Source organism: Triticum urartu, chromosome 1A (genome assembly GCF_056163025.1).
Source record: "Triticum urartu cultivar PI428250 chromosome 1A, HENAU_Tu73, whole genome shotgun sequence".
Classification (NCBI taxonomy): Eukaryota; Viridiplantae; Streptophyta; class Magnoliopsida; order Poales; family Poaceae; genus Triticum; species Triticum urartu.
In genome coordinates, this window is record NC_141873.1 from 19,537,264 (window position 1) to 19,561,969 (window position 24,706).

Here is a 24,706-nt window from a genome sequence, read left to right on the forward strand (position 1 = left end):
ACGCATACGATTACTAGACTCAGACTACTAGTTGTAAAGAAATGAGCAATCATATTTTGTGTTTTCTTAACAAGATTTCATGGATAAGAAAATCAGCAATCCATTTTGACGTAGTATTTTATAAGATTTGCACAGATACGTGCAACACGTGTACACGTATACGTGAGCGAAAGTCGCACACTCCCCGTCGTCATTGCTGTCCTCTGGCTTGGACTGAAGCAGCGGAGAGATCTCCCGAAGCCAAGCCAATCATGGCCGCCCCCGCCTCCTACGACCGCGCGGCCGAGCTGCGCGCGCTGGACGCGACCTTCGCCGGCGTCCACGGCCTGGTAGCCGCCGGCACCACGCACGTCCCGCGCATCTTCCGCGTCGCCGACCCGCCTTCTTCTTCCCAGCTACAGCAACCGCCCCAAGAACCGACGGCGACGGCTCCCTCCGTCCCGGTGATCGACCTCGCCGGCCCGGACCGCGCGGCCACGGTGGCGTCCGTGCGCCGGGCCGCGGCGGAGTGGGGCTTCTTCCAGGTGACGGGCCACGGCGTGCCCCCGCGGTCGGCGGCCGCGGCGCTGCGCGCGGTCCGGGGCTTCCACGAGGCCCCCGGCGGCGAGGGCAGCGACAAGGCGCGGCTCCACTCGCGGGAGCCCGGCAGGGCCGTCAAGTACCACTGCAACTTTGACTTGCACCAGTCGCCCGTGGCCAACTGGCGGGACACGCTCTACCTCCGCATGGCCCCCGACCCGCCCCTCGCCGCCGACCTGCCGGAGCCCTACCGGTGAGCATTTACCTAAATCATCCGCTCCAAGCAGAAACAAATCCGAACGCTCCAGAGCGGAGCCTGACATGTTGATTTGATTTGCAGCGAGGCGCTGTTCGAGTACGCGGAGCAGGTGAAGGATCTGGGGGACGCCCTGTTCGGGCTGCTGTCGGAGGCCCTGGGCCTGGACCGGAGCCGTCTGACGGACATGGAGTGCAACCAGGGGCAGATCATGCTGTGCCACTACTTCCCGCCGTGCCCGGAGCCGGCGGCCGCCATCGGCACCAGCCCGCACTCCGACTCCAGCTTCCTCACCGTGCTCCTCCAGGACGGCGTCGGCGGCCTCCAGATCCTCCACGAGGGCCGGTGGGTCGCCGTCCCGCCCGTCCCCGGCGCGCTCGTCGTCAACGTCGGCGACCTCCTGCAGGTGATCGACCGAGGCGAGACCATCGTTAGCATTCCTGAAGCTCTGAACTGATGAAACCTTGGTTTTCTTGTGAGCATGCAGCTGATCTCCAACGACGGGTTCAGGAGCGTGGAGCACAGGGTGGTGCTGGCGGCGGGCGCGGAGCCGAGGGTGTCCATCGCGTGCTTCTTCAGCACGCACTTCCACCCGGCTTCGACCCGGGCGTACGGCCCCATCGGGGAGCTGGTGTCCGGCGGCAGCCCGGCGCTGTACAGGGAGACGCTGGTGCGGGACTACGTCAAGCACTACTACGCCATCGGGCTGGACGGCAAGGCCGCGCTCTCCGTTTTCCGGCTATGAACGAAAACGAAATTGCCAGGGAAGGCAGCCAAGGACCTCAATAATCTACTGTAGCAGTCTTTTGTTGGCGCTCCACAATGCTAACAAAGGTGACAGCAAAATGTATGCAGTACTACATTCGTCCTAATTTATTGGTTTCTTTGTATTTTGTGTCCAGGTTTGACCATACATTTAACTATTAAAATGTTAATGCATGTCACGAAAAATTATATCTTCAGATTCGTATTTGAACATAGGGACGTGCTACGCGTCCGTCGGCTAATCTTTTTAAAAGATCAGCCAGGCGCCCAGCCGTCAGATCCGATCCAGGAGGGGTGACGATGAAGACGTCGCCATCATCCGATCCAGGAGCTCCAACAAGGGCTACGACGCCCACGGGTGCCACCGTCAATGGTAGCCTCCTCCAGATCTGAGGTTTCCCCCGGAAACAATGGAGCGAGGGACACCCCACCATCGCCTCCAACGAGGAACACGACACCCACCGCCACGGGCGCCACCGATGATGGTGGCATCTTCACCCACTTCAACAGCTAGGCCACCATCTCCTCCTCCCAGTTGATCCGCCGCCGAGAAGCTACCGCGAGGCAACACCCACCGGCCAGATCCCTTTGGGCGACGATGAAGACAACCAAAGGTAGAGGAGATCACATTGCCACGTGATCCGGCGCTATGGCAACACACACGTCGTCCCGAGGCACCCGCTCAAGATCCACCGTCACAGCCACGCCTCCAAGCCGCGATGGAGGGATGCCCCGCCGCCACCATCATCCCCCCCGCACGGTCTTTGCCCAGCCGGAATCCGGCGAAGGCAGGAGGGAAGGCAGACGGGAGGCGGAGGAGATCGAGATCTGGAGAGGAGGTGGAGGCAGACGAGATCGGGATCTCCTAAAAATTGGGTTCTCACATGTGATAATGGAGGTTGACTGTCAGGATTTGGTTAACCTCTGGAAGTCGCGCGGCAACTCCAGATCTGTTGCAGCGCCTATCTTAATTGAGTTAGAGGAGATTAGTGCTAGTTTTGCTTCTTTCTCTGTTACCCATGTTAGTAGGGAGATCAATATTCCGGCTCACCATTGTGCACGGTTAGCCAGCACAATAAAGTGGACGGAGAGTTGGCTTGATGTGAGCCCTGAATTCCTCCATCCCTGCTTACGTTCGGATTGTAACACTATGATTATCAGTTAATAAAGCTCCCTATTCCGATGCAAAAAAAAGGTGCCATCACTATATCTGGCTTTTGGTTTTTCTGCATTAGTGACCTAGGACGCCATATGGATAAAATAATTGCAGTTATTATAGGGAAGTCTAGAGATATTCTATTTGAAGGAGGATGTGATTCGAATCAGGGAAAGGATCCCCTTCTATTGATTTGATAGAGATTTGTTTTTCTTTTCCTATATGTCTGTATGATTTGGATTTTCGACGAATGAGCCTTTGATAGTGCCTTTTATCTATATTGCACGTCGCAGGCGCCTATCGAGTCTATAAATAGCTACGGGCACTGATACGTGGGCTATCTCGCCAGGACCCGAAATAAATCAACATAAATAGAAAACAAAAATGTATATATTAAATGGAGTAAAATGAAAAGAATCATCATGTATGAAGTAAATTCGGTCAAAACGTGAAACTCAAGGATATAAAAAAGTAACATTGACTTCTGCAAGGGGCAGAGAAAATCGTTTTCTCGGCGTTGGGCAGAAAAAATCGTTCAGTCGTCTTCGACACGGCCCATACGTAAGTGGGCTAAAAGTTTTACTAAAAAAAACGTAAGTGGGCTAAAAGTTTTACTAAAAAAAACGTAAGTGGGCTAAAAGCGGCCAGGCTTTTCAGCCTCGGACAAACAAACCCCCACTTCCGGCCTCGCCCACGCCGAGAGTTCCCCATCACTCCGACCACCACCACCATTTCTGTCAGCTCTCTTCTCCTCTCCCAGGGCCGTTCAGATCGCCGTGACTCAGCCGCCATGGCCGCCACAAAGCCTGCTCCCGCCGCGAGACTCCTGTGATCCCAATTAACCCCCGCCCCGCCTCCCCCAACCCCCAGCCCCCAGCCGCGGATCACCGGCCGGGCGGGCCGACGGGGACATGCCTCCCACGCCGCCGCCGGAGACGGACGCCGAGCCGGAGTTCGCCGAGATCGACCCCACCGGCCGCTACGGACGGGTAACGATCCGACCTCCACCATTCACCCGACCTCTTCATCCCCTCTCCCCCTCCTCCCCCTCTACCTCAACACCTGCTGATGCGGCGGCCGGCGGCGTCCCCTGTTTTGTTTTCTTTGATGCAGTACACGGAGGTTCTCGGCAAGGGCGCGTTCAAGACGGTGTATCCTTTCCACGGCGAGCCCCTCCGGCCATTGACGCGCCGGTGCCCACACGATTCGTTTCCGGGGTCCTTTGACCCCTCCTGATTGGCCAAGATTCGGTTTTTTTACCCGGTCCACTGACCCTTTCGCTGTTTGAAACGGTGCCATATGCCATATCTGCTCAACTTTCGGCATTTATGCCGAGTATTTCAGGGCGTTTGAGTGCTAGAAAACCCGTTATTTCTTCTTCAGTTAAATGGGAGTCTAGCTGTCATTGACCTGCTGTGGTTGCTGGACTTTTTATAGATTATATAATCGAAGAATAATCGCCCGGCCTCTGCAGCGCACACGACCCAGCTGTGGTTCCTGGATGCATTTGTTGTCGTCTGAAAGTTTCCATTTCCTGCTGTGCATTGGCCGGCATATATACAGTAGTTGCCGCCCTTCTATGAACGATATGACAAGCATATATGCCTAATTTTGACCGAATTCAACCAGTGAATGGGGGGATGGTTAGCCGCTTTTATTGCTTGGCTGCTTGTCACTCCTGTGGGAGGTCTGCTGACTTCATGCCCGTAGCTGTCGCCACTCTTTGAGAAATCGAGATGCTTGAAAGTAGATCGTGCCGTTCTAGTGCATGTTTTGAGTTATACTTGAATCCTTGACATACCTTGTGCAACCACATCTTATCATTGCATAATTACTGCTGCTGTCTAAGGTTTTATAGTTTTCATGTTAGCACGTCAACTGTCTACATAGTGTTTTTGACTTACGCGCTAGTGCCCAGTACCAGAGCATACTAACCCTGTTGAAATGTTCTGTCTTAGTCGTGTACCCTGTTAAGATTCGATTTTTACTCAGTCCACGCAGGCTTTTGCCGTTTGAAACCTCCCCATATGCCTTATGATGTGTTGAATTCTGCTTAAGGTTGGTATTTATGCTTGCTATTTAGGGGGTTGGGGGGTGAATGCTATCTATCCTCTGTGGAAACCTGCCATTTCTTCTTTGCGTGAATGTGAATTTAGCTGGCATTAACCTGCTGTGATTACTTCTCTTTTTTTCTCATATTTACGACTCTTTTCTGTCTGGGGTTGTTTGACTTGTCCTGCTTGGTCAAGATTCAATTTTCACAAAGTACACACACGCTTTTTTCCGATCTGCAGTGGTCTCATATGCCTACTGATGCGTTGATTTCTGCTGTAGTTTTGGTATTTATGTCTGCTATTTCTTCTTCATTTGAATGGAATTTTAGCTGCCATTGACTTGCTATGATTTCTGGAATTTTTTTTATAATGAAAGAATAATCTCCCAGCGTCTGCACCCTACATCTCTACAGTGTGCACACGAGACAGGACCCAGCTGCAATTTCTGGATGCATTTGTCGTTTCAAAGTTTCCATTTCCTGATGTGCATTTGGTTGGCATACACTTGCTGCTGTCCTTCTGGGAATGATGATATGCCAATTATATATGCCTAATTTAGACTGAAATCGAGTTTTCATTACTTGGCTGTGTTGTCGCTTGTGTGGAAGGTTTGCTGACTGTATGTGCATAGCTGCTACCACTCTTTGAGAAATTGGGATGCTCAAGAGTAATCGTGCCATTTTAGTGCAAGTTTTGCGTTGTACTTAAATCCTGTTTTTGATGTTGATTGTCGACAGAGCTTGTATAACCACACTTTTTCATTGCATATTTCTAGTGTTGTCAAGGTTATGTAGTTTTCATGTCAGCAGTTAATTTGGTTGCGCATTGTCCAGAACCAGAATTTACTAGCCCCATTAAAATATTCTATCTTTGGCAACTTCTACTTTCTAATTTTATTTGCACATATCTTTCTATGAACTTGGAATCCTTAATTCAGATTCTGTCGACATAGTTACAAGGCTTTTGATCAACTGGAAGGGCTAGAAGTTGCTTGGAACCAGATTAAAGTGGGTGATATATTACGGAACAATGATGATTTGGAGAGGCTGAGATCAGAAGTGCGGTTGCTTAAGACACTCAAGCACAAGAACATAATCAAGTTCTACAATTCATGGCTTGACAAGAAAAACAACAACATAAACTTCATCACAGAAGTCTTCACATCAGGAACATTGCGCCAGTCCGTGCTCTCATGCTCCCTCTTGGCTGCAGCTTTTTAATAAAGTTGAACATGTGTAATTAGTTGCTGATGTCACCTTCTTTAACACTACTGTCATCATCTAGATATATATGTCATTCTTAGGACATAAATAAAAAATTAGTCTATTACGTGTTCCCAAACACATATTTGATTCTAGCATGGCCGCGCCAATAAGGAAGCAGTATTCGCAGAAACTAAATCAACATGCCGGATATATCATATACCTAACGTCTTTCCATATGCCTAAGCTGTCACTGAATATTTTTCACACTGCCTTATCTTTTTAGGTACCGTATTAAGCACAAGAAGGTAGACATTAGAGCTTTGAAGAAATGGTCAAGGCAAATCTTGAGTGGTCTAGTGTACCTCCATGGCCATGATCCACCAATAATCCATAGAGATTTGAAATGCGATAACATATTTGTGAATGGAAACCAGGGTGAAGTTAAGATTGGAGACCTGGGATTAGCAACCATCCTAGACAATGCACGCTCAGCTCATAGCATCATTGGTAACCGATTCAGTTGCGTAAATCTATGTTTGTTCTTCTGAATTTTGTAGTTGGGCCTTTCTAATGTTGTCTCTGTCTTTTCATAGGCACACCGGAATTCATGGCGCCAGAACTCTATGATGAAGAATATAATGAGCTTGTAGACATTTATGCATTTGGGATGTGTTTACTGGAGCTTGTTACATTTGAGTACCCATATTGTGAATGCTCCAATGCAGCACAGATATACAAGAAAGTTTCTGATGTTAGTCTGCTTATGCTTTGTGTTATATTTCATTTTTATTTTCCTGATAATTTTAGTCAATAAAGTGACATAAAAAGTACTGTTGCTACATGATTATTGCTGCTCGCACTGACCTATTTATCTTGATAGCTGCAAATTCATCATCTGGGCAATGCTAACATTCTTTCTGATTTCTATACACATAGCATCAAATGGCATAACAATCATAATTTCCTAACTGTTACAGCTATGTTTTTCTCTTATATTTTTTAAGGTTGATTCTTTTTTTTTCAGAAGCGTAAAAACAAAATGTTTTTAGAGTCGTCAGCGTCTTGAAATGTTATGTTCGCAGAATATCATTTGTCTTCTAAATTATTGGCGTAGTCGCACGAATTGTGTTGGATAATGTAAAAATGGTAAAAAATTTAAGAACAAGTAGAGTGATCTAAAAGGTCTTATATTTCTTTCCAGAGGGAGTATCATTTAATATGGGATGTGTGGTTCTTCAGTTGTGTAGTATTTTGATAGTCAATGTATTTGTAAGCATAGGCCTCCTATCTGTTTTTCCATCCATCGCTGTTTGCATAGGATTGTAAGCTATACTGTTGAACTGCCAATACAACTTAAGCTTTTATTCAATCTGTCAGATTAGATCCGACAAAATATTACTACTAAAAATATCTAACTTCTAAGAGTAAGAGTACGTAATAATTTGTGTTAGAGGTACACTGGCAAGATGTAGATGCAGGAGTCTTGGAATGATAATTTCTCTGCTCTACCATAACTTATAAGTGTCTGTTTCATTATTTTTGGTATGTACATATGTCCTAGCCCAGTAGGCACTTCCTGGCTGATTGTTACTGTGGAATATCTTATCAAATACGCTAGTGTCTGATTGCCTTAATCTCTTGATTCTTATATTACAGGGTGAAAGGCCTGGTTCACTGGCTAAGATTGAGGATCCTGAAGTTAAATTCTTTATAGAGAAATGCATAGCCCAAGCTTCCCAAAGGCTCTCAGCAGAAGAACTATTAGTGGATCCTTTTCTCCTAGATGTTGATGATGAAAGAATCTTCTATCCAGTACAGTCAAATACGAATGCATCAGGTAAATGACTAAACTGGAGACATATCTCAAACTACTGATGCATGATTTAGTAAAATTGCTATCTTCCCCATGTAACCTTACAATAAACATACCAGATGCTGGTGGCAGTTCGAACCCAAGTGCGAATTACAGAACAGCATCATCTGTTGGCTCCAGGGGACGAACAGGTATAAGCTCAGTGACCTCACAGTGATGCGAACATAAACTCATTGATGAGGTTTCCTCCTTTTCATATTTCAATTTTATGGTGGAATGCAGGTAGCACGGGGGGATCACATCCAAGTGATATACACAGCAATAGGGATCGACATGCCGCGAGTAGTCGAATGATCACCGTTGAGAGTCAGCGGAAGGACCTAAATACAATATTTTTGAAACTGCGGATTGCCGATTCAACAGGTACTTATGGTGGGACCGATTATAATTGTCGTTATATAGCTAGTTTGGTGCTTGCACTTCATACATATTTTCAATTGCAATGTGCAGGTCATGCCCAAAACATCCATTTTCCGTTTGATATTGAAGCTGACACTTCAATTAGCGTTGCTACGGAGATGGTTGTACAGCTGGATCTCACGGACCAAGATGTCACTGCGATTGCAGAAATGATAGATGCTGAAATACAGGCACATATTCCTGAATGGGCGTTTGATGAATCAGTTGACAACCAAGGGGATGAAGGAGCTCATTCTGAGACTGATAATTCAGAATCCGATAACGGTGAGACTTCTGAGCTTCGTAACGAGGTTGATGCAACAACCAATGGTTTTACACAGGAGCAACTTCCTTCTGGCCGGAAATACTGGTCAGACTCACCCAGAAGAGATATTGAAATCTCTCACTCGGTGGAGGACCAACAGACTGATTATAACATGTCAAATGGGATATTGAAAAACAATAATGTAGACGGTATGTGTGAGCGAATGTCATCATCAGTGCACTTGTCGAACCCGGATGTGGTCAACAGGAACTCAGGAGGAGCTTCTGCTGGCACTAGCTCTCGTCTTTCAGATGGCGGTTATCTCACAGCAGATCTCAATGAAAAGTTGGCAGATTTGTTAGCCAATCAGAAAGAGGAGCTCAGTGCGCTGCGAAGAAAACATAAGGCTGACCTAGAGGTGATCTTAAATGGGGTGCCTGCACAACATCGCGAGGAAACCTTAACTAGGTGCCGCTTGAAGGCAGATCAGAAGAAGTTATGACTCCTTTATGTACATCTTGGCTGCGTCTTGTTTTAGGTACCGGCAGCACCAAGGAGTTTCTTAGAATCATTGTTGTGCAAAATTGGCCTCGCCGTTTCCTCTTCTTTTTTCAATGGAGAAGCCGCTGCAGGTGCTTGTGGATTACGTATGATACTCGCTCCCAGTGCAAGTGCAAGTTGTCTGGAGGTTTTTGAAGTCAATGGAAGGTTTCTGCGCTCAGCGAGTCAAACCATGCAGACACCATCATGCCAAAGAAATTGTTCATAAGAAGTGCATATTTTCTTTTCATTTCTCCCTTTTTGTATTGTCAACTTTCTTAGCTACATGACGGTGTTTGAGCTGTTGCTCACCTGCATTCATCACAAACGTAATGTTCAATTATTCCTCCCCATCATGCCTGGCTCACATGCTCTTCCAGAGCCTTAGAGCTGTACTATCTGTGTGTGTGTGTGTGTACATTTCATGTACCCATCTCTATGACCATGATCATTCTCACACACACATACACACTGACACACATTTATCCATTTGTTAAGTGCAAGTGTGGAGCTCTCCACTGACTCGCTCGTCCCATCAGCAGATCTGGAGTGCCCAATGATGATTGATGAGCAGTATCTCTATGTGTGCAGCAGCAACACATGCTTCCAGTAGCTTCCATCACATGCCCCAGATCTCTGTGTCCCCTTCCTGCCCCTTTTCCCTTTCCCAAATTCCTCTCCTGCATCTGAATCTGTGTACTGGTGCTGCAAACCTGAGGGCTCTCCAACCCAGCTGGTTAACTAGTCAGCTGCACACAGAATTCGGATCTGTGTTACAGTGGGCAGTGACACTGTCCACCCTCCAATGTCACCCTGTCACCATGTTCAGGGGATGCATCCATGCAGCCATCATCACCAACACCAGCAAGATGATATTTCTGTTGGTCACTTTCAGAGGCAAATGTTGGTCACTTTCAGTCAGAGGAAATGCAGCACCATTTTGATCTTGAGATTGTTTTGTGGATCCAATGCATCAGGCTAAGAAACAAATCCAAGATGTCAAATGCTCCCCACCCATCACTGCCCCATTTTCACACAGCAGAAACCCCCAAACCAGCTGCATGGATCGGTGCCAGCCAGAAGATACAAACAACACAGACAACACATCAGATTTGTCCCAAAGTACACTAATATTAATTGGAACTTTGGAAGATACTGCACTAGTACATAATGGTCCATAGATGCAGCATGCATGCATGTATCCTCTAAATATAAGTTTTTTTAGAGATTTCAATATGGACTACTCCATACGAAGTAAAATGAGTGAATCTACAGTTTAAAATACATATGTATACATCCATATGTACTTCCTCCGTTCCGAATTACTTGTCTTAGATTTGTCTAGATACGGAGATATCTAGCACTAAAATGAGTCTAGATCCGTATCTAGACAAATTCAAGACAAGCAATTCGGAACGGAGGGAATAGTTCATATTGAAATCTCTAAAATGACTTGTACTCCCTCCGTTCTAAATTACTCGTCGCAGAAATGGATGTATCTAAAACTAAAATACATCTAGATACATTCATACCTGCGACAAGTAATTCGGAACGGAGAGAGTATTTAGAAACGGAGGGAGTAGCAAATTTTTTTTGAGCAAAATTATTATTAGTAAGCTGTATGTGCATACATACACACACACACACACACACCAGTGTCCAGCCCATGAATGAATTGAAATAAAATGGAAGGGATTGGTAGTCCAGCCATGGATGCCAATTGTGTACTCGTTGGTCTGTCTCCAGCCAGCTGAGCTGATCCCCCGGAAGACACGCACATTAGTCCCACCTCGCCCAGCGGGGAGCTCATCACCCACCTTATCATCCGCAACCACCACGTCGTCCGTCCTCCCCTGCGCTATATATCCCTCCCTCCCTCCACCTGCGCCTCCTCTCCTCCGTCTCCTTTTCTTCCTCAGCTCCGGCAGCATCAGCGAGCGTAAGAGCGGCGTGCGAGCTCCGGCGGCAGTAGCAGTGTGCGTGCATGACGCGGCCGCTGCTGTAGTTTAGTTTACAGAGGTTTCTGCCGGCCATGCATGCGCAGAGGGTGAGCGGCGAGCAGGCGGGGCCGGCGATGCCGTGCGAGATCGCGGCCGACGACATGCCGGCGGCGAGGAACGGGCACTACAGGCCGGGCAAGGCGGTGACGGCGTCGGTGTACCGCGCCAAGGTGGCCGGCCACTCGCGGGTGGTGACGGTGTCGTGGTCGCGGGACCTGCTGTCGCACGCCTTCGCCGTCGCCATCTCCGGCGCGGACGGCGCGTCGGCGGAGTGCCGTGTCGACCTGCGGCCGTGGCAGTTCTGGCGGCGCGCGGGGTCCCGGCGCGTGGACCTGGGCGGCGCCACGGTGCGCGTGCTCTGGGACCTGCGCCGCGCGCGCTGGCACGGCGCCGGCGCGGGCCTCCCGGACCCGCGCGCCGGGTACTACGTCGCCGTGGAGGCCGGCGGCGAGGTGGCGCTGGTGCTCGGCGACCTCCGCAAGGCGGCGCTCCGGCGCGCGTCGCCCAGCGCCCCGCCCGCGCTCGCCGCCGTCCCCGTCGCGCGCAGGGAGCACGTGTTCGGCCGGCGGAGGTTCGCGGCCAAGGCGCGGTTCCACGACCAGGGCGCCGTCCACGACGTGGCCATCGACGTCGGCGGCGAGGACGACATGGAGATGGCCATCGCCATCGACGGCGAGGAGGCGGTCGCCGTCAAGCACCTGCAATGGAAGTTCCGGGGCAACCAGTCCGTCACCTTCGGCCGGGCCAAGGTGGAGGTGTACTGGGACGTGCACGACTGGCTCTTCGCGGGCGCCGCCGGCGGCGCCCGCCCGGCGCTCTTCATCTTCCGCCCCATCGTGTTGTCCAGCGCGTCCGTGGGGGCCTCCACGCCGCTCCTCGCCGGCGTCGACGGCGCCGCGGGCGCCACCGGGTTCTGCCTCTACCTCTACGCCTGGAAGCTCGACTGATCGATCCACAATTCGTTCGATCCATCATAGACATTGTCCATCCTCCTCCTTATCATCATAAAACAAAAATGTGAAACCAAGATGAGTGCAACGTAGTAACAATTTTCTCCGATTTTGTAACTCTTTCTTGTTCCGGAAACGGCATAATTGAATATAATTCTTTCAAAAACCACACAAACATAGTGGTTCACTTCAATTCATTCCCCTGAAATTTGCATTGCTCAGCTCAAGTTCACTGAGTGAGCTCACAATTTTGGATGTATACATGTGTGTAATTAGTATGTGTGACACTGTAATTAGTAGATTGATTAGTTAGGGATTAGGGAGGCACTGTGGGGTGGAAGGCACATGGGGTGATGAGGGAGAGTGGGTTCCAGTGGTGTGGTGTAGCAGCAGCTGTGCATGGACTGACTCATCAGACTGACCGATCAAGAGTGAGAGAGAGAAAAATATTGCCACCGCAAAAGGTGACAGATTGGATCCACCACCCTAATCTGATCATGCTCATGGCCCCAGATGAATTTTGATTAGGTTTATTGTTTCCTTGCCAAATTCACACTATCATTGATCTGGGGTATCCTATGTCTATGTGATGCCCTCTCACCTCTTCCTCCCCTTGACTTCTAAAAGCAAAAGTAGTAGTTATAGTAATGTTCAATTTGTGCAAATGTGAGTACTGTGGACATGTTTTGAAAAATGTGAGCTGGACCAGCATGTGGACCAGCTTCAATATAGTTATTTGACACAAAAATTATATGTTGCCTGATTTGTATTGAATAATGTTTTTCTAACAATTGATATAACTTTTGTGTTTTATTGGTGCCTAACTGATGGTCAAATTTGAGTCTGGAAATGTGCGGGCGCCTTTCATGAGAAAGGGAACGGAGAGGTGAAAATGTTCAATTTACTTGAACATGAGAGTTTCGGGGAGAAAACAAACAATATATGGTACTTAATGCGCCGCAAGATTGTCATGAGAAATTTGCAAGGTTGTATCTTCTTATTTGTCCACACCCATCCATCTATATTATCTCTATGTGTATGGATGTGTAGGTGAGATGCTAAAAGGCTGTAAGATTCCACCATGGGAAAACAATGGAGCGAAATGGAGGATGAATAAACAATGTCGGTCCATTTTGTTCCCTTGCTAGTAGGAGTAGCTCGCATCTGCTGGATAGCTGGTGCCAATCAATCAAAAGATTAGCTTCTCCGTTCAAAGAAAAGATTATGTTCTGGTTGGTGCCATTTGTCTTCAAACTGTGTGTTCAACAATAGCTATGAAGGTATGCATATATAAATCGCGCGATAATCATTAATATCACGGAACAAACACAAAATAAAATGGGAGATCGAAATTCCAACCAAGACGATGCTTTGTCAAGATGGCGATGTTTTTCCACAGAATAATACTATATATGAGAGGTGGGTGAGGACAATTATTTTACATCGACACGAATCCCGAGGCGCAAACTTCCAAAAACATAAACAAATTAGCATATGACAGTTTACCTGTCGCTGGCCTCCCCCCTTTGCCCCGGTCAAAATTGTTCCGTAGCTGGTACAATCTCGCTGATTACTCAATTAGCAGTTGGCGTAGATTATTATTGTGCACAGCTCCATGACAAGACAATCCACTCCAGTGGGATCCTGTGTTGCCTGATTTCCTTGTCTCACATCTCATGCTTATGCAGTGAACGAAGGCTTCTTAGACGAAAGACGTCGAACGTTCGGCTTCAAATTATTAAAGCCCTAGACGGCCAAAGAATACATGGATGTTGAAAAGAACTTGCAACACAACACACACGATAAGCACATAAAAACTGAAAGAATAATCCGTACAATTTAAGATGACGTCGCCCTCCAAGCTCGAACACCATAGAAGAAGGCCGAAACAACACCAAAGGTGTACCCAACCGCCTTGAGGATGATCCTGTCAATGCTTGCTTCAAGACACTATGAAGACACCATACTCCTTCCCTAGCCAAAGAGGGTCCCTTCCTCGATCATCTTGGTTCCACGGATGCCGCACAATTAGGCAAATGAGACGTTCACCCTGGAACTTGGAGAGGTGCAAGTCTCGAAGCCACCAACGCGGAACAACCGCGCGCACGACAGAGGATGCCGGCCCCCACCCCAGGATGTCCCTGCTGCTGAATCTAGGAAGGATAGTACTCCAACCGTTCCAAAATATATGAAATCCTAGAATTGTCGTAAGTCCAACATTTTTTAGTTTGACCAAGTCTATAGAAGAATATATCAACATCTACGACACCAATCATGTATAGCATAAAAATATATTTCATGATGAATCTAATAACAATAATTTGATTTTGTAGATATTAGAACATTTTTCTATAAGTTGGTCAAACTTAAAGATGTTTGACCTAAGACAAAAACCTAGATCTCCATGTATTTTGGGATGGAGGGAGTATTTCTTACATAGGATCTTGGAGAGGTAGGGGTTAGGGATGTGGGAGGAGCGCAACTCCCACAAGCGTCACCATTGTCGTGGTCAACCAGAAATCTATTTTGGCCTAGATCTCACACCACCAAGGCCCGCGTTCGGCAGATCTAGCGACCAAATATAACAAGTGGTTAGATCTCGTGGGGGTGGGCCGGAGGAGGAGAAAGTGCACACACCTTAAGATCCGATAAGGCAGCCCATAGACCACCCACCTCTCCCCCCAAGGCATTGCCCCCCGCATGGCGAAGGACGTCGGCCCACACCTACGGGTGCCTCTGCCGTTCATACGACATTGCTTCTCCACCCACCTAAGGTTGCCGCCTCGGTGCCCAAAGACCCTCCGTCCGAGCAGCTGAGAAGCCGAAGCCTCGCTGCCGCCCTGACCGGCGGCTGCATGGGCTTTTCGATGGCTGCCTCTGTCTTCGAAAGGGGAATGGGAGCTGAGAGGGAGTGGTGGCGCGGCGGAACCCATGTCACCCTCGAGAGGATGACGTGAGGGCCGAAGTGTCTATGTTGATCACTGTAGTGAATGTGTCGCACTCGGGAGGACGGCGCGAGTCCTGAAGTGTTTGTGTTGATCACTGTAGCAAATCAAACACTTCGATGAAATAGATCAAGTGTCCATCTTCAAAAAACCGCCGCAGTCTCGTCTTCTTAGCGATGCAGACACCAAAAGAGAACACACGACCACTTTGTCCAAAAATGCTCCAAGGGAAAAAGGGTCAGAAGGTAGTACTAATCAGTTAAGCACCACACAGTCACAACCCAGACATGCGGGCACATGCTCGCACTACACTGGTCCATACACACTAGATGCAGTTTAGTTAACTTGATGTGTGGACTAACCGGCCTAAAGCTAAGTAGCTAGCTTAGGCCGAAGGAGTGTGAATGAATGAACGAGTGAGCTAGCTTAGTTTGTGGCGATAGATGCGCATGTCTTGTGCCCGGGATCAGCGGACAGGTCCAGGGGTCTACTCTACAACTGCACGATTGCAACAACCATACTTTTCTTGCATGGCCATGTGCAGCCACCCTGTTTTGCCGCCACAAATCACAAGGATGCATATGTAGCCTTGTCCTCATCCTCTCATACTAGTGAGTACTAGTAGGACTGTTGACATGTATGTGTGTATATTTCGTAGGCGGCATTGACATGTGTGGCTGCCTGCTACCTGCTAGTAGCTCACACGCCACTCTCGTCTTCACGCAACCATGCATCTACCGTATGCATGGAACTTCCCGCAGACATATGTGCAGTAGTTTAATTTATAGTAGTAGTACATATATACGCCATGCCATTGCATGGTCATATATATATGTATATGAAGATGCCTATTATTCTTATATATACGTGTATATATACTTGTATGTCAATGGAAATGGAGATCAATGATAAAATAAATATGATGTGATGCGTAAGAGCATCTACAAATAAATATGATGTGATGTGCAAGAGCATCTACAAACGCATATGACAATATGACCCCACAAACGCTCACGGTCGCGCCCGGGCGCATCCGGTGACAGTGACCGGGCACTCCTCAAATTAGCACAACTGCATCCAGACATCTCATACTAGATACTTAAATCCATACAAAAGCATGCAAACGATAAAACCTACGTACTACGTAAAGATCTAGGCATCTAGCTACTCCTCGTCGGAGATGTCGACAATCTCCGTTCCCGGCTCCGGCAACATGGGCGGTAGCTGCAGCTCCTGAGCCTTTGGCTGCTCCGCTCCGGCTTCCTCCTCCTCTATCTCTGCGTCGAGTTCGGCGAAGAGTGCGTCGGACGCAGCCTGCTCCTGCCGGAGGCACTGTCGGTTGGCCTCCACATATGCCTCATCCTGGATGGACTCCAGAATGGCCTGCTGCTCTGCCATCTCCGTGGCTTAGGCTACGACGAACTCCGCCTCCGCCTCTCCCATGTTGAACCCCTGCTTCGGCAGCTCCGCCTTGTGCTCTTTCGGATCCGCCACCTCCATCGGCTCTCCCTCCTCTTCCTTCGGCTACTGCTCATCCTCCTTCTCCGGCTCTAGCGAGTCCGGAGGTAGCCCGGCAGCGATGCGGGCGGAGCGCCTTGCCTGGATCTCCTCTGCGATCTGCTTCCGGAGCTCCGGCATGAGCATAGCATACGTGGTGATCAGCCGCTGGACCATGGTGATGCCGGAGAGTGTGGGAGAGCGGGGGAGAGGAGGCGTACGGGCTCGAGTGGCCGTGCAGAGAGGGAGGAGGTGGATGGGCTAGGGTTGGGGACGCCAGCTGGCTTAAATAACCGAATTTGATCTCGGGCGGCGAGCCGGAGCGGCGCCACGTGGCGTTCACACTGCGGCGACGGAGGAGGCATCCGTCGGACCGCCGGGTTTCCGGGCGTATCCGCGTGAGACCCCATCGACAGTCCTACGTGGCGGACATGCCCGGACGCCCCATATCCACCCCATATTTGAGTTGGATATGAGAGGTGCCGGTCAACCCAGGCGTTTGAGGCCCGTTTAGTTCGAAAAAATCATGACCGGACAGCCTGTCCGAGCATATGAGGCAGGTTTGGGCGGCTGTAGATACTCTAAGATTATAAGGGAGAAGTACCCAAGGAGCACGTAGCTAGCTGTTTTCCACCAAATTAAAGGAAATGGGGTAGCATGGCATGGGGTCGTGCTTTTCTTAGTTTGGACCATTTGTCACTAACACGTCGCCCCCTTACCTTTTTTGCATTTCGGGCTCTTCCTTCTTTTGAGCAAAAAAAGCCAGAAAGTGCTGGTTTTCTTTGTGTGTGGTGATCTGTTTTTGTTGCCCAAGAGATCTGATTCGGTCCAAAGCATGCAATCACTGTAGCCATTGCTCATTCTCGGTGAAGTGAGCTCCTAACTGGCAGTGCAAGCCTTGGAAGGCATTGATACTGATTACTTCTCCATTGCTTTATTTTGAGAGAGAGATATGCGCTGCATACGGTCCACCTCAAAAAAGAAAAAAATGTTTTTTTAGTTTAAGCACGCCCCACTTTATTTAATTAATAAAGTTCATTGGGATACAATGGATATTAGGGGCCTGAAGGAGGCAAAGATGACGGCCCTCGGGAATACCTAGAGCGTATTTAGTGAGGCTATGCGCCTCAATATTGGACGTTCTTCCTTCGAAGATGAAGGAACATGAGTGAAACTCGGCGGACATCACCAGAATTTCGTTAATGATGCTTCCGTTCTTCCTCCTGCACTTGATTTGATATCATCAATGACTTGCTTGCATTCTGATGCGACGATCGATGATATCTTGGAGCCGCAGGTCCTTGGCCAGTGCAAGTGCCTCTCAGCAGGCCATGCCTCAAGTGTATCAGGATCGATCACACCTTGCTGTCTGATGGCTGAAGCTCCAACATAGAGGTCAACATCATTTCTGCAAACTGCCGAGCAAGACCCAAAGGCATCAGTTCTATGAATGACACCATCTACCTTCAACATTGCATAACCTGAAGGAGGAGCGGTCCATGTAGTCCTCGACGGAACCTGGGAGGCTACACTTCTGGTAGTTGGTGGTTGCTTGCACGTCTTAAGGCCCCGAGTGAATTGCAGAAAACCACCACATTAGCGCATAGGTTTGCAGAAAAGACTCTTTTACGAATTTAGGCCAGAAATCATTAATTTTCGGTCTAATCTTTTGCAAAAAACACTGATCAGTCTATTTGGACATTTTAATTGCGATTATGACATGTGGGGCCACCATTTGCTGACATGGCGTAACATTCATTAGACAAGGTATTTTTTTGCCAAAAACTCCTCCCTCTCTGGAAAAATCTCCCTCCCTCCCGAGATCCAGGGCGTGCTCGTCCTCGCCGTCGTGGTCCACGGGATCCAGGACACCGGGGAAAGCAGCAGCGCAGCACGGCCCCTCGTCGCTGGCAACCCCAAGCCAGCAGCGCACCCGCGCGTACGACCCATCCGCTGCATCCTCCTCTGGCGGCCGTCCTACCACCGCCCGATGAGGACGCGGCTGAAGGAAATATGCCCTAGAGGCAATAATAAAATTATTATTTATTTCCTTATATCATGATAAATGTTTATTATTCATGCTAGAATTGTATTAACCGGAAATATGATACATGTGTGAATACATAGACAAACAGAGTGTCACTAGTATGCCTCTACTTAACTAGCTCGTTAATCAAAGATGGTTATGTTTCCTAACCATGAACAATGAGTTGTTATTTGATTAACGGGATCATATCATTAAATGAATGATCTGATTGACATGACCCATTCCATTAGCTTAGCACTCAATCGTTTAGTATGTTGCTATTGCTTTCTTCATGACTTATACATGTTCCTATAACTATGAGATTATGCAACTCCCGTTTACCGGAGGAACACTTTGGGTGCTACCAAACGTCACAACGTAACTGGGTGATTATAAAGGAGTACTACAGGTGTCTCCAAAGGTAAATGTTGGGTTGGCGTATTTCGAGATTAGGTTTTGTCACTCCGATTATCGGAGAGGTATCTTTGGGCCCTCTCGGTAATGCACATCACTTAAGCCTTGCAAGCATTGCAACTAATGAGTTAGTTGCGGAATGATGTATTACAGAACGAGTAAAGAGACTTGCTAGTAACGAGATTGAACTAGGTATTTGGAATACCGACGATCGAATCTCGGGCAAGTAACATACCGATGACAAAGGGAACAACGTATGTTGTTATGCGGTCTGACCGATAAAGATCTTCGTAGAATATGTAGGAGCCAATATGGGCATCCAGGTCCCGCTATTGGTTATTGACCGGAGACGTGTCTCGGTCATGTCTACATTGTTCTCGAACCCGTAGGGTCCGCACGCTTAAGGTTACGATGACAGTTATATTATGAGTTTATGCATTTTGATGTACCGAAGGTTGTTCGGAGTCCCGGATGTGATCATGGACATGACGAGGAGTCTCGAAATGGTCGAGACATAAAGATTGATATATTGGAAGCCTATGTTTGGATATCGGAAGTATTCCGGGTGAAATCGGGATTTTACCGGAGTACCGGGAGGTTACCGGAACCCCCCGGGAGCTATATGGGCCATGATGGGCCTTAGTGGAAAAGAGAAGAGGCAGCCCCTCATGGGCCGTGCGCCCCTCCCCTCCCTTGGTCCGAATAGGACAAGGAGAGGGGGCCGGCCCCTCTCTCTCTTTTCCCCCCTCCGCGAATCCTATTCCAACTAGGATTGGGGGGGGGGGGGGGGGAATCCTACTCCCAGAGGGAGTAGGACTCTCCTGGCGCGCCCTCCTTTGCCGGCCAGCCTCCCCCCTTTAGTCCTTTATATACGGAGGCAGGGGCACCCCAGAGATACACAAGTTGATCCACGTGATCTATTCCTTAGCCGTGTGCGGCGCCCCAGCCACCATAGTCCTCGATAATATTGTAGTGGTGCTTAGGCGAAGCCCTGCAGCAGTAGTACATCAAGATCGTCACCACGCCGTCGTGCTGACGGAACTCTTCCCCGACACTTTGCTGGATCGGAGTCCGGGGATCGTCATCGAGCTGAACGTGTGCTAGAACTCGGAGGTGCCGTAGTTTCGGTGCTTGATCGGTCGGATCGTGGAGACGTTACATCAACCAAACGCTTCCGTTGTCGATCTACTAGGTATGTAGATCATACTCCCCCTCTCGTTGCTATGCATCACCATGATCTTGCGTGTGCGTAGGAATTTTTTTGAAATTACTACGAAACCCAACAGTGGCATCCAAGCCTAGGTTTTATGGTTTGATGTTATATGCACGAGTAGAACACAAGTGAGTTGTGGGCGATATAAGTCATACTGCCTACCAGCATGTCATACTTTGGTTCGGCGGTATTGTTGGACGAGACGACCCGGACCGACATTACGCGTACGCTTACGCGAGACCGGTTCTCCCGACGTGCTTTGCACATAGGTGGCTTGCGGGCGACAGTCTCTCCAACTTTAGTTGAACCAAGTGTGGCTACGCCCGGTCCTTGCGAAGGTTAAAACGGAGTCAAATTGACAAACTATCGTTGTGGTTTTGATGCGTATGTGAGATTGGTTCTTACTTAAGCCCGTAGCAGCCACGTAAAACTTGCAACAACAAAGTAGAGGACGTCTAACTTGTTTTTGCTGGGCATGTTGTGATGTGATATGGCCAAGACATGATGCTAAATTTTATTGTATGAGATGATCATGTTTTGTAACCGAGTTATCGGCAACTGGCAGGAGCCATATGGTTGTCGCTTTATTGTATGCAATACAATCGCGATGTAATGCTTTACTTTATTACTAAGCGGTAGTGATAGTCGTGGAAGCATAAGATTGGCGAGACGACAACGATGCTACGATGGAGATCAAGGTGTCGCGCCGGTGACGATGGTGATCACGACGGTGCTTCGGAGATGAAGATCACAAGCACAAGATGATGATGGCCATATCATATCACTTATATTGATTGCATGTGATGTTTATCTTTTATGCATCTTATCTTGCTTTGATTGACGGTAGCATTATAAGATGATCTCTCACTAATTATCAAGAAGTGTTCTCCCTGAGTATGCACCGTTGCGAAAGTTCTTCGTGCTGAGACACCACGTGATGATCGGGTGTGATAGGTTCTACGTTCAAATACAACGGGTGCAAAACAGTTGCACACGCGGAATACTCAGGTTATACTTGACGAGCCAAGCATATACAGATATGGCCTTAGAACACGGCGACCGAAAGGTCGAGCGTGAATCATATAGTAGATATGATCAACATAATGATGTTCACCAATGAAACTACTCCATCTCACGTGATGATCGGACATGGTTTAGTTGATTTGGATCACGTAATCACTTAGAGGATTAGAGGGATGTCTATCTAAGTGAGAGTTCTTTAAGTAAATTAACTGAACTTAAATTTATCATGAAACTCAGTACCTGATTAGTATCTTGCTTGTTTATGTTTGATTGTAGATAGATGGCTCGTGCTGTTGTTCCGTTGAATTTTAATGCGTTCCTTGAGAAAGCAAAGTTGAAAGATGATGGTAGCAATTACACGGACTGGGTCCGTAACTTGAGGATTATCCTCATTGCTGCACAGAAGAATTACGTCCTGGAAGCACCGCTGGGTGCCAGGCCTGCTGCAGGAGCAACGCCGGATGTTATGAACGTCTGGCAGAGCAAAGCTGATGACTACTTGATAGTTCAGTGTGCCATGCTTTACGGCTTAGAATCGGGACTTCAACGACGTTTTGAACGTCATGGAGCATATGAGATGTTCCAGGAGTTGAAGTTAATATTTCAAGCAAATGCCCGGATTGAGAGATATGAAGTCTCCAATAAGTTCTATAGCTGCAAGATGGAGGAGAACAGTTCTGTTAGTGAGCATATACTCAAAATGTCTGGGTATAATAATCACTTGATTCAATTGGGAGTTAATATTCTAGATGATTGCGTCATTGACAGAATTCTCCAATCACTGCCACCAAGCTACAAGAGCTTCGTGATGAACTATAATATGCAAGGGATGAATAAGACTATTCCCGAGCTCTTCGCGATGCTGAAAGCTGCGGAGGTAGAAATCAAGAAGGAGCATCAAGTGTTGATGGTCAACAAGACCACTAGTTTCAAGAAAAAGGGCAAAGGAAAGAAGAAGGGGAACTTCAAAAAGAACGGCAAGCAAGTTGCTGCTCAAGAGAAAAAACCCAAACCTGGACCTAAGCCTGAAACTGAGTGCTTCTATTGCAAGCAGACTGGTCACTGGAAGCGGAACTGCCCCAAGTATTTGGCGGATAAGAAGGATGGCAAGGTGAACAAAGGTATATGTGATATACATGTTATTGATGTGTACCTTACTAGAGCTCGCAGTAGCACCTGGGTATTTGATACTGGTTCTGTTGCTAATATTTGCAACTCAAAACAGGGACTACGGATTAAGCGAACACTGGCAAAGGACGAGGTGACGATGCGCGTGGGAAATGGTTCCAAAGTCGATGTGATCGCGGTCGGCACGCTACCTCTACATCTACCTTCGGGATTAGTATTAGACCTAAATAATTGTTATTTGATGCCTGCGTTAAGCATGAACATTATTTCTGGATCTTGTTTGATGCGAGACGGTTATTCATTTAAATCAGAGAATAATGGTTGTTCTATTTATATGAGTAATATCTTTTATGGTCATGCACCCTTGAAGAGTGGTCTATTCTTGTTGAATCTCGATAGTAGTAACACACATATTCATAATGTTAAAGCCAAAAGATGCAGAGTTAATAATGATAGTGCAACTTATTTGTGGCACTGCCGTTTAGGTCATATCGGTGTAAAGCGCATGAAGAAACTCCATACTGATGGACTTTTGGAACCACTTGATTATGAATCACTTGGTACTTGCGAACCGTGCCTCATGGGCAAGATGACTAAAACGCCGTTCTCCGGTACTATGGAAAGAGCAATAGATTTGTTGGAAATCATACATACAGATGTATGTTGTCCGATGAATATTGAGGCTCGTGGCGGATATCGTTATTTTCTCACCTTCACAGATGATTTAAGCAGATATGGTTATATCTACTTAATGAAATATAAGTCTGAAACATTTGAAAAGTTCAAGGAATTTCAGAGTGAAGTTGAAAATCATCGTAACAAGAAAATAAAGTTTCTACGATCTGATCGTGGAGGAGAATATTTGAGTTACGAGTTTGGTGTACATTTGAAAAATTGTGGAATAGTTTCGCAACTCACGCCACCCAGAACACCACAGCGTAATGGTGTGTCCGAACGTCGTAATCGTACTTTACTAGATATGGTGCGATCTATGATGTCTCTTACTGATTTACCGCTATTGTTTTGGGGGTACGCTCTAGATACGGCCGCATTCACGTTAAATAGGGCACCATCAAAATCCGTTGAGACGACGCCTTATGAACTGTGGTTTGGCAAGAAACCAAAGTTGTCGTTTCTGAAAGTTTGGGGCTGCGATGCTTATGTGAAAAACCTTCAACCTGATAAACTCGAACCCAAATCGGAGAAATGTGTCTTCATAGGATATCCAAAGGAGACTATTGGATACACCTTCTATCACAGATCCGAAGGCAAGACTTTTGTTGCTAAATTCGGAAACTTTCTAGAGAAGGAGTTTCTCTCGAAAGAAGTGAGTGGGAGGAAAGTAGAACTTGACGAGGTAACTGTACCTACTCCCTTATTGGAAAGTAGTACATCACAGAAAACTGTTTCTGTGACACCTACACCAGTTAGTGAGGAAGCTAATGATGATGATCATGAAACTTCAGAACAAGATACTACTGAACCTCGTAGATCAACCAGAGTAAGATCCGCACCAGAGTGGTACGGTAATCCCGTTCTGGAAGTCATGCTACTAGATCATGATGAACCTATGAACTATGAAGAAGCGATGGTGAGCCCAGATTCCGCAAAGTGGCTTGAAGCCATGAAATCTGAGATGGGATCCATGTATGAGAACAAAGTATGGACTTTGGTTGACTTGCCCGATGATCGGCAAGCAATTGAGAATAAATGGATCTTCAAGAAGAAGACTGACGCTGACGGTAATATTACTGTCTACAAAGCTCGACTTGTCGCAAAAGGTTTTCGGCAAGTTCAAGGGATTGACTACGATGAGACCTTCTCACCCGTAGCGATGCTTAAGTCTGTCCGAATCATGTTAGCAATTGCCGCATTTTATGATTATGAAATTTGGCAGATGAATGTCAAAACTGCATTCCTGAATGGATTTCTGGAAGAAGAGTTGTATATGATGCAACCAGAAGGTTTTGTCGATCCAAAGGGAGCTAACAAAGTGTGCAAGCTCCAGCGATCCATTTATGGACTGGTGCAAGCCTCTCGGAGTTGGAATAAACGTTTTGATAGTGTGATCAAAGCATTTGGTTTTATAAAGACTTTTGGAGAAGCCTGTATTTACAAGAAAGTGAGTGGGAGCTCTGTAGCATTTCTAATATTATATGTGGATGACATATTACTAATTGGAAATGATGTAGAATTTCTGGATAGCATAAAGGGATACTTGAATAAAAGTTTTTCAATGAAAGACCTCGGTGAAGCTGCTTACATATTAGGCATTAAGATCTATAGAGATAGATCAAGACGCTTAATTGGACTTTCACAAACCACATACCTTGACAAAGTTTTGAAGAAGTTCAAAATGGATCAAGCAAAGAAAGGGTTCTTGCCTGTGTTACAAGGTGTGAAGTTGAGTAAGACTCAATGCCCGACCACTGCATAAGATAGAGAGAATATGAAAGATGTTCCCTATGCATCAGCCAT

General features: G+C 47.4%; 3 protein-coding genes and 1 pseudogene across 4 annotated transcripts; 3 read left to right on the top strand and 1 right to left on the bottom strand.

The window, feature by feature from the left end:
• The first annotated feature begins 220 nt into the window (after positions 1-220).
• On the top strand, positions 221-1,735 carry LOC125543324 (1-aminocyclopropane-1-carboxylate oxidase homolog 2). The gene is made up of 3 exons (XM_048706637.2): positions 221-772; positions 860-1,181; positions 1,263-1,735. The coding sequence occupies exons 1-3, from the start codon at positions 252-254 to the stop codon at positions 1,518-1,520; spliced, it is 1,101 nt and encodes a 366-aa protein (XP_048562594.2). The 5' UTR covers positions 221-251; the 3' UTR covers positions 1,521-1,735.
• A 1,646-nt stretch (positions 1,736-3,381) lies between these two features.
• On the top strand, positions 3,382-9,375 carry WNK3 (WNK family serine/threonine-protein kinase 3). 2 transcript variants are annotated; one of them, XM_048706620.2, is made up of 9 exons: positions 3,382-3,685; positions 3,810-3,847; positions 5,703-5,930; positions 6,239-6,474; positions 6,549-6,706; positions 7,612-7,792; positions 7,888-7,959; positions 8,051-8,191; positions 8,279-9,375. In XM_048706620.2, exons 1-9 carry the CDS (start codon positions 3,608-3,610, stop codon positions 8,992-8,994), a joined length of 1,848 nt encoding a protein of 615 aa, XP_048562577.1. In that variant the 5' UTR covers positions 3,382-3,607; the 3' UTR covers positions 8,995-9,375. The 2 variants fall into 2 exon arrangements, with proteins under 2 accessions (XP_048562577.1, XP_048562585.1); XM_048706628.2 differs by having other exon boundaries at positions 6,239-6,462.
• A 1,334-nt stretch (positions 9,376-10,709) lies between these two features.
• LOC125543332 (uncharacterized) lies at positions 10,710-12,179 on the top strand. Its single transcript, XM_048706646.2, has one exon. The coding sequence runs from the start codon at positions 11,065-11,067 to the stop codon at positions 11,977-11,979; it is 915 nt and encodes a 304-aa protein (XP_048562603.1). The 5' UTR covers positions 10,710-11,064; the 3' UTR covers positions 11,980-12,179.
• Positions 12,180-16,091: 3,912 nt separating this feature from the next.
• On the bottom strand, positions 16,092-16,601 carry LOC147988521 (uncharacterized; annotated as a pseudogene).
• Between the last annotated feature and the right edge of the window lie 8,105 nt (positions 16,602-24,706).